At 56.7% G+C, this 8,527-nt stretch overlaps 2 protein-coding genes and 5 non-coding genes across 12 annotated transcripts; 6 read left to right on the top strand and 1 right to left on the bottom strand.

Annotated features, from left to right (window-relative positions):
* Positions 1-426: 426 nt before the first annotated feature.
* TRNAA-UGC lies at positions 427-498 on the bottom strand. The gene has a single exon. It is a non-coding gene; the product is annotated as a tRNA-Ala (tRNA).
* Positions 499-702: 204 nt separating this feature from the next.
* On the top strand, positions 703-774 carry TRNAD-GUC. Its single transcript has one exon. It is a non-coding gene; the product is annotated as a tRNA-Asp (tRNA).
* Positions 763-2,665, top strand: LOC120509679. Of its 4 annotated transcripts, none has more exons than XM_039724644.1 (4): positions 763-1,045; positions 1,277-1,491; positions 2,024-2,342; positions 2,512-2,665. In XM_039724644.1, exons 1-4 carry the CDS (start codon positions 979-981, stop codon positions 2,628-2,630), a joined length of 720 nt encoding a protein of 239 aa, XP_039580578.1. In that variant the 5' UTR covers positions 763-978; the 3' UTR covers positions 2,631-2,665. The 4 variants fall into 4 exon arrangements, with proteins under 4 accessions (XP_039580578.1, XP_039580577.1, XP_039580580.1 ...); XM_039724643.1 differs by having other exon boundaries at positions 1,273-1,491; XM_039724646.1 differs by lacking the exon at positions 2,024-2,342 and having other exon boundaries at positions 1,273-1,491.
* Positions 1,120-1,192, top strand: TRNAF-GAA. The gene has a single exon. It is a non-coding gene; the product is annotated as a tRNA-Phe (tRNA).
* On the top strand, positions 1,475-1,546 carry TRNAD-GUC. The gene has a single exon. It is a non-coding gene; the product is annotated as a tRNA-Asp (tRNA).
* On the top strand, positions 1,782-1,853 carry TRNAA-UGC. The gene has a single exon. It is a non-coding gene; the product is annotated as a tRNA-Ala (tRNA).
* Positions 2,666-4,245: 1,580 nt separating the features above from the next.
* UBC (ubiquitin C) lies at positions 4,246-5,551 on the top strand. 3 transcript variants are annotated; one of them, XM_039724648.1, is made up of 2 exons: positions 4,246-4,400; positions 4,785-5,545. In XM_039724648.1, exon 2 carries the CDS (start codon positions 4,791-4,793, stop codon positions 5,478-5,480), a length of 690 nt encoding a protein of 229 aa, XP_039580582.1. In that variant the 5' UTR covers positions 4,246-4,400; positions 4,785-4,790; the 3' UTR covers positions 5,481-5,545. The 3 variants fall into 3 exon arrangements, with proteins under 3 accessions (XP_039580582.1, XP_039580584.1, XP_039580583.1); XM_039724650.1 differs by having other exon boundaries at positions 4,251-4,366; positions 4,785-5,551; XM_039724649.1 differs by having other exon boundaries at positions 4,344-4,361; positions 4,785-5,544.
* Positions 5,552-8,527: the final 2,976 nt, after the last annotated feature.

Raw genomic sequence — 8,527 nt, 5'->3', positions numbered from 1 at the left:
CCGTGCCCTGCAGGAAATGGTGCATCCAGGCTGGATGAGTCCACAATTCCCAGTGATCCCACCACTGCCGTGGGCTTCAGGGGAGAGGCCAGAACACAAGCATTAAAAACATCTAAAACTGAAGAAACAGCAACTTTATACCTGCAGCTAGAAAGAAAGCAGCCCCTTGGTGTGTTTTCAGTCAAACACTTGGTTTTGGGTTTTTCAGCACCATTGGGTTTGGGACGTCCCCAGGCAGGAGGGTGCTGGGGCTCTTGGCAGGGCTCCTTTGTTTAGCAGGGATTACAGCACAAGTCTGCACACTCGGCTGGGAGGAGGGAAGAAAATCAACAGGCGGTTATGGACTATATTGGGAAATTTCAGCTCCTCCCGAAAATGGAGGAGGAAAAAGCAAAAAGAGGCGGCCTGAAGGGTACGGGCAAAAAGTGGAGATGCCGGGGATTGAACCCGGGGCCTCATACATGCAAAGCATGCGCTCTACCACTGAGCTACATCCCCTCGCTGAACGGGGCGCTGCACTCAGTGTATACAGCGATAGCGGGAGCCGCACAGTGGCCCGGCAGTGACACCGCGGTGACAGCGCGGTCACCCCGAGCCCCGCGCTGCGCCCCGGCCGCGGGGACCGAGCGGGACAGCGGCGGCTCCGCCGGGGCCGGGACTGAACCCTCATAGGGCACAGCGAAAGCGCCGTTACCGTACCCGTCCTCGTTAGTATAGTGGTGAGTATCCCCGCCTGTCACGCGGGAGACCGGGGTTCGATTCCCCGACGGGGAGGTACAGCCAATTTTGTCTCCGGATGTCACTTTTTGTGGGCGGCCCCTCGTTGGGTTTGTTTGTGGCGCTGCCGCGGAACCCCAGCCGCAGGGGCGGGGCAGAGCCGCCTTTTGCGGCAGGGGAGGCGAGCGGAGTGCCCGGGGTGCGTGCGGAGCACCCAGCCGCGCCGGTACCCGGGGTCTCCGTGGGATCCTGGCAGTGGAAATGCCGCGGGAAGGTGCGAATCCCGCTCACCCCGTTTCCGGGCGGCGGAACCCCAGCAGGAGCGCAGGTACCGACGGGGCTGCGGCGCCCGGGGGGCGCGGGGCGGGGTCGTATCCACGGCCAGCGAGGGCGCTGTCGCCCGCCGAAATAGCTCAGTTGGGAGAGCGTTAGACTGAAGATCTAAAGGTCCCTGGTTCGATCCCGGGTTTCGGCAGAGGGGTTACACCTTTTAGGTGGGGTTGGTTGGTTGGTTCTTTTTGGTGTTTGTTTGGTTGTTTGTTTTTCTCCTTACTGTCAGGACGGTTCCTTTTGCTGCCGAGCGGGGGGAGCGGGGGCTGCTGTCCCTGTCTCGGGCGGCTCAGCCGGTGCCGTCGCAGGCGCTCCCGCGTGCGGGAGTTTTGTGTCAGGAGTCGCTTCCCGAAGAGCGGCGGCGATGGCGCAAATCCTGCGGCCGCCTCGGGCATGACCTGGCCTGCGGGGAGCCTTTTACCAGCCGTCCTCGTTAGTATAGTGGTGAGTATCCCCGCCTGTCACGCGGGAGACCGGGGTTCGATTCCCCGACGGGGAGGTTACATATCTTTTTTTCTTCCTTTAATTTTTTTTTTCCTTTCTGCACAGATTTCTCTGCTTTCCGACGGAGCAAAACCATTCGGTTTTGCGCGTGCGAACCAGCGCGATCCTGTCCTTTTGAGGGCTGCCTGGGGACCACGCCAGGCTCTACCCTGCAGCGCGTCTCGGTGCCTCCCGCCCGGGGCCAGCGCAGCGCGGAGCGGGCGGGCGGGCAGGGCACGGAGCGCGGGCACGGGGATGTAGCTCAGCGGTAGAGCGCATGCTTTGCATGTATGAGGTCCCGGGTTCAATCCCCGGCATCTCCACGGGGTTGCTGCTCTTTTTCCTGCTTTTTGGTGATGTTTTATGCCGTCAAAGCAACCGCGTCACGTTAAGCAGCGGCAAACGGAGCGTGCGGCAGGAACGGGCACACAGCGGCACTTCCCAGCGACAAAAAGTGCTGGATTTTTGGTTGTTTACATTTGTTTTTCCTCAGGCCTGTGCAGACACACACGGCTTTTGGTCCCATCTGTGCAGGAGGCACAAAAAGAAGGGCAGAGCAGCAAACCCCGAAACGCAGGGGGACAGTGGCCACTCATGCCCGGCTGGCACTGCCACACCCCCAGCCTGGCAGAGGCGCAGCCACAGGGAGCTCAGGGGCTCTGCCCCACGTTCCCGGAGCCAGAGGGGAAGAACAGAGCCAGGACACTCAGGAGCAGCTCCTGGCTCCGCAGTGCCCGCTCCCTCCCCTGTCCTGTCCCCCCTGGCAGCGGGAGAGCTTGGGAAGAGCTCTCGGGAAACAAACCCCTCTCAAGGTTCTTTGTAATTTCTTATCTAAAACATTCTCTGTCTGGCCTGCCAAGGTCTGTTCGGCTGGTCAAGCCAACACACACTGCCCTCCCACGGGGCTGGTGTTGTCTTTTATACTACAAACTACATATTCGATATTTACAGTTGTGTTCCAATACCTGTCACCTATGTTAGACAGTGACTTCCTACTCCACACCAATCCAAATACGCTAACATCACCAAGAAGATGGAGGCTGGGAAGAAGAAGGAAGAAGGACAGGACAACGTCCAAATCCCTCCATCTTGTCCCCTAGACCCCCATAGTAAAATTCTTCAAAATTCCACCGTTCACCCTGTGACAACTGCTGTTATGCTACTTAAACTGTTGTGACTTGTAATTCTTAATATAAGGCTGGTAATTTGCTCCATGAGTTGAACTCAAAACTTTGAAGATGCCTGCTGTAAATTACTCCCTGGATCTCCCTGGCAGCTACACTTCTGGAATGTGCCCTGCATTGGAATGTAAGAGACAGTAACAAGCATGCAGAAATTGACTTTTTCTCACAAAACACTTTCCCATGTGCCTTTTTGGTGATTTTCTGACCAGTCCCAAGTGCTCACCTTGTAACTAAAAGAACAAGCTTAACATTATTGTTCACTTTCTGCTGAGGAAAAACCCAGACCTGGAAGGATTCTCCAATTTTTGATGCTTATATACTCCCAGTGCACAGCATCAGCCACTGAGCAGTAACCAAAAGACTCCTGTGATATTTTTTTTCCATCTAAATGAGTGTTTGAGATTATTATCACTACAGCTGTGGTGAGTGTTAGTACAAACACAAAGCAGCAGAGGCAAAGAGCTCCCCAGAGCATTCCCTCCATGTGTCAGGCAGACACAGGCACTTTTCCTCAAACCACAAAGCTGTTGCTGGACCTCTGCTCCTTCCCTGCTGCTGAGCAGCCCTGGGTGTTACCAGTGTCCCTGCCACTCTCCTTGGGCGCTGCCAAATGAAGGGTTTTGTAGGCGAATCGAACCGAGTGCCTGAATCTTCAGACAAAGCTCCATTCTGTTCCCAGCTTTGCTGGAGCTGCTGCGCAGTTTGGGTAGGATGCTGCAGAGTGCAGTATCAGAAGGTGCTCTTGGACAACAGAATAAGAAATCGGCATTATTAGTTCTGATTTTACCCCTGAGTTACAAACTGCATTACAGCTCAGAGGCATACCCCACTTTATGTGTGCACATCTGTACCCACACTCCTTGATTGTCTCTCGGGCAATTATTCTGCAGGACCCCATCTCTTTATCCACCGGCCTTTCTTTGTCCCTCATGTTGTAACACTCACGTCCCCTCTCCATGCTCCCTGATCTCCCTCCGCAGGCAGGAGCCCCTGCAGCCCCCCTTGTGCTCCCTGCCCCTCAGGCTGCCCCAGCCTCGCCGCAGCAGCCGCACACCTTCCGTGCCCTGGCCCTTGTCGCACGGGCACGGTGGCACCGAGGCTCCGGGATAAACAAACCCGTTCCAGCCGTGCCCACCCCAGCGGGCTGTGCCTGTGTGGGTGACAGACAGCCCTGCTCTCTCACGGGAATAACTCTGGAGGCGCCCCTCGGGATACAGCCGCCGGCTCCTTCCCTCAGGAGCCCCTCACGGCGCGGCCGCGGGCACAGCCGACCCTCGCCCTGCCCTAGGGGTAAAACCAACGCCACGTTTATCAAGCAGGGGCGCAACTGCAGGGTTTAACCCCCCGATCATCATGAAACTTTTTATGTTTTCTGCTTTTACGAGCGGCCGTGGGGTCGCTTGGCTGGCGCCGCTCCGGCGGCTCCGGGCCGGCTTTTCCCGCCGCCCGCCGTCCCGCGCGCGGGACCGCAGCGCAGCCGCGCGAGGCGCCGATCCCTCCGCGCCGCCCGCCCCCCGCCCGTGCAGGAGAGCGGAGGCGCGCGGCGCGAGGGAAATAGTGCGCAGCGGAGTGATCCGAGGGCGGGGGCGGGGCGCCGGAGGCCATATAAGCACCTAGCGGAGGGATGCGTGGCGCAGTTGGCGCTGGGTGAGGTTTGTGCTGTCGGTGGGGCCGAGCGGCGCCGCGGTGAGAGCTCGGCGGGGGAGGGCCTAGATGCGGGCTGGGCGTCCGGGCGGGACGGAGGGCGCTGTGCGCTGAGGAGCTGCGGCGGGGGGCGATGGCGGACCGTGATGGCGGGGGGAGGGCTGGGACGTTGCCTTCCCCTCCAACGGCAGCACCGCGAGGCGGTGGCGGGGAAGGGCCGGGGCGAGCGGCCGCTGGCAAAATGGCGGCCGCGCAGGCGCAGCGGCGCTTCAAGATGGTGGCGCGCGCCTCGGGCGGGAAGGGGAAGCGGGTGGGGCCCCGCCCCTCCACGGTTGTGGGCGGGGCTTGCGCTGTGACGTCACGGTCGGGGCGGAGCCCCGCGTACGGGGAGCAGTCGCTAAAGCACGGCAGGTTTTCCTCTTCCAGGGAAAAATGCAGATCTTCGTCAAGACCCTGACAGGCAAGACCATCACCCTTGAGATCGAGCCCAGCGACACCATTGAGAATGTCAAGGCCAAGATCCAGGACAAGGAAGGCATCCCCCCAGACCAGCAGAGGCTGATCTTTGCTGGCAAGCAGCTGGAGGATGGCCGCACCCTGTCTGACTACAACATCCAGAAGGAATCCACCCTGCACCTGGTGCTGCGCCTCAGGGGTGGGATGCAGATCTTCGTCAAGACCCTGACTGGCAAGACCATCACTCTGGAAGTTGAGCCCAGTGACACCATTGAGAATGTCAAGGCCAAGATCCAGGACAAGGAAGGCATCCCCCCAGACCAGCAGAGGCTGATCTTTGCAGGGAAGCAGCTGGAGGATGGCCGCACCCTGTCTGACTACAACATCCAGAAGGAATCCACCCTGCACCTGGTGCTGCGCCTGCGAGGTGGGATGCAGATCTTCGTCAAGACCCTGACTGGCAAGACCATCACCCTTGAGGTCGAGCCCAGTGACACCATTGAGAATGTGAAGGCCAAGATCCAAGACAAGGAAGGCATTCCCCCAGACCAGCAGAGGCTGATCTTTGCAGGCAAGCAGCTGGAGGATGGCCGCACCCTGTCCGACTACAACATCCAGAAGGAGTCAACTCTGCACCTTGTCCTGCGCCTGCGGGGTGGTAACTGAACCAGCAGGTTGTTCCAAATAAAAGGTTCCCTGCACTTGTTCATTCCAATAAAGCTGTTGCATCTGTAAAAGTCTGTGTCCCAAGTTACACGAACAGTTGTTCTGATGTTGCCCAACTCCAGGTCTCTAACAAACAATAATTACGTAGCTTTCCACAGACAAAGGAGTTGCAAAACTGCCTTATGCAAGGCTTCCACATTCCTGGTGGTTGTAGCTAATCCCCGCGCCGTGGTTTTCCTGGCGTTGTATAAGTGTTCTGATACCTGGCTGCAGCTCAGTGCCCGCCTGCAGATGTTGTGCAGCTGTGGTGTTGTGCAAGAAGGGATGTGCAACGGGGAGCTGGGGATGTTCCCCATCAGAAGGCTTTGAGATAGCTCTGGGTTGCCCAGCAACTGCCCTTATTTTGGGATTAGTGGAGAAACAGCAGAAGGGTGATCCCGCAGCTCTCACAGCCTGGGGAACAGGATGGTCCTGCAGCCCTTGGGCTTGGAAAGTGGGGTGGGAAGTGTAGATCTCATCAGTTACGGGGTGGACTTGTTATTTTGTCGAGCTTAATGGCATTAAGCAAGCAGTAATTTCAGATGTACTTATTGGAAATTGGATGTGCTTCGTTCCAGCTGTGCCCCAAATGGAAATGCTGCTGAGCTGTCAGAGCAGTTCCTGTGTCTGCAGAAGCCCTGGCAAAAGGGAAGTTCCTCTGAAGTATTTGTGGTGGGGGTTGCAGGAGGGGCTGATGAGTTAACCAGGGGTGTGCTGGGTGTGTGGAGAGGGAAAAGGGAGAGTGGCACAGATGCCCTTTCCAGGAGTGAGGATGTGGACTTGGCTGTGGAAGGGGATGTGGTGGGAGCTGGGTCATGGTCCCAGCTGGCTTCAGGGACCCGAAGGGATCTTACACTGCCTGCGTGGGACAGCAGGGTGTGCCCCCAGTAACACCAGTTCCCTTACTGGTGTGGCCTGTACAGAGCGAGTGAGGAGCACCAAGGTCTGTGCTGTGCTGGAGACAGCTTTTGAATGCTGAGGAGCCAAACGCCGTGTGGGTGGGAGCTGGTGCTGTGCCAGCCTGGACATCCTGTCCTCCCCCACAGGAGTGCCCCGGGCTCTGCCCACGCTGCCCTGGCTCCTGCTTCCTGAGCTGAACCCCAGCAGCTGCAGGGAGCACTTGGCCCTTGTGTGGGCTTTCTGTCCTCTGGGGACAGCAGAATTCCCCAACTGAGCATCTCTCCAGCAGAACTCAAACAGAGCTGCAGGGGAGCCTGTTTCTGGAATGCAGGGAGCACAACTGCACGTGGCTCTGATCTGAAGGCCTGACTGCCATCAGGGAGAGCTGCAGGAGGACACGGGGAGCTTGATGAATGCCAAAAGCCTCCACAAGTGACTACAGAGCCGTGTTTAAGAAATCCCTTTATTTTCAACGTCTCAGTAAAAAACCTTTACAGTGTCCTGTTTAAAAACCACGGTGCTGTACAAGCCTGTCATGGCCTGGAGGAGAAACCCGTGCTGTGACCTCAGGAGCTGGGTCAGCCTCTGCTGGCCACAAGGGAAGGGTGTGACGTGTCAGGAGGGCTGGAATGGGAGCTAGGAAAAAGTTCTTCCACAGAGGCTGGGTGTGCAGGCGTCCTGGGGCTGCCCACAGCACCAAGCCTGCCCCGGTCCAGGATGGGTTTGGACAGCACTCTGAGGCACCTGGTGGGGTTTTGGAGCTGTTCTCTGCAGGTTTTTTACTTCATCCTCGTGGGTCCCCTCCAGCTCAGGGCATTGTACGGTTCTGTGACCTCTGCAGGGTCTGAGGAACTCGAGGCTCAGCGTGGCAGTGCCAACGCCTCAGAGGCAGCAGAGACCACGGCTGGGGTGGGATCAGCCACGCAGCAGAATTTGATGAGAACAGCAAAGCTTGTTGTCAGCTTTGGGGCTGCGTTCTGTTCTAGCCGTGGCGGAACACGCTGTTCCCAGAGATCTTCTCACGCTGGGTTGTTCTGCGGCGCCCCAGGGAATCTCCTGGGTTTTACTGGGGATTTCTGGGATTTGAAGGAAAAATTCCTTTCACGGCATTTCTTTGTAAAAAAAAGTCCTAAAAAGTCAAACATGGCACCTGCTTTGTGCAGGTCTGAAGGCATTGCTGCTGGGAGAGGGGGCCATCCCACAGCGCAGACCGGCCCGGATTGACCAGAGACATTGTTAATTGATCTGGTAATTAAACAGAGGCAACTCTCAGGGTAGGAGGTTTAGAAGGGAAATAAAAAGAGCCAGTTAAGTGTAAAGATACAAATGTAGATGTTCCATTGAGGTGGGGGCCGTGGCAAGAGGCAGGTGCTGTGCTGGGCCCTGCCTGGTGAGACTGTCCCCTCTCTTCATGCAGGACACTGTGTGGCAGGTGGAGGCACTCCAGTTTCCAGATGTGTTAGCTCAGCTGGGACAATGGGATGGTGTGTGTGATTGATTTAAAACAGGCTGTCACAAACTGGACTCTGTTTTCTGCTGCCTTCTAGATGCTGCTGGGGATGAGTCTCAGGGAGGCTTTTATTCAGGGCCGTGTTCAGATGCACAAGATGGAGAGAAGACCCAGTTTTTTGGAAAAACAGAGTTGGTTTAATGGAAAAACAGAGGCAGGTTAATGGTGATGGATGTTTACTCCTCAGGCAAAACATATATATATATATACACACACACGAATACAAACAAGTTTATGTATTTTTTATCTAGCATGCAGTGACAGAACAAGAAGGAATGGCTTCAAACTGAAAAAAAAAATAGGTTTAGATTAGATATTAGGATTATTTACTGTGGCGATGGTGAGGCACAGGGACATGTTTCCCAGAGCAGCTGTGGTGCCCCTGGATCCCTGGCAGCGCCCAGGGCAGGCTGGACAGACTGGAAGGTGTCTATGGCAGCGGGTGGAACGAGGTGATCTTTAAAGTCCCCTCCAGCACAAACCCATTCTCTTCCACAATTGCACGATATTTTATCTGTTGATACATTTCCGTTCTCGCTCTGTTTTACCGATTTCCCCGTTTTTCACACACGTGTTTGCATTGACGCCGCGCTCGCCT

The sequence above is a fragment of the Passer montanus genome, unplaced genomic scaffold (assembly GCF_014805655.1).
Source record: "Passer montanus isolate IOZ18808 unplaced genomic scaffold, ASM1480565v1 scaffold53, whole genome shotgun sequence".
NCBI classification, from domain to species: domain Eukaryota; kingdom Metazoa; phylum Chordata; class Aves; order Passeriformes; family Passeridae; genus Passer; species Passer montanus.
The sequence above is the reverse complement of the archived record's forward strand: the minus strand, read 5'-3'. Positions and strand labels throughout refer to the sequence as shown.

Excerpts from the sequence above, each read along its gene's own strand:
- LOC120509679 (XM_039724643.1), top strand. The coding sequence starts at position 797 with ATGTCACTTTTTGTGGGCGGCCCCTCGTTGGGTTTGTTTGTGGCGCTG. Across the intron at positions 1,046-1,272 it reads GAACCCCAGCAGGAGCGCAG|TCAGGACGGTTCCTTTTGCT; the intron begins GTACCGACGGGG and ends TTCTCCTTACTG. Across the intron at positions 2,343-2,511 it reads GGAAACAAACCCCTCTCAAG|ACAGTGACTTCCTACTCCAC; the intron begins GTTCTTTGTAAT and ends CACCTATGTTAG.
- UBC (XM_039724650.1), top strand. The coding sequence starts at position 4,791 with ATGCAGATCTTCGTCAAGACCCTGACAGGCAAGACCATCACCCTTGAG.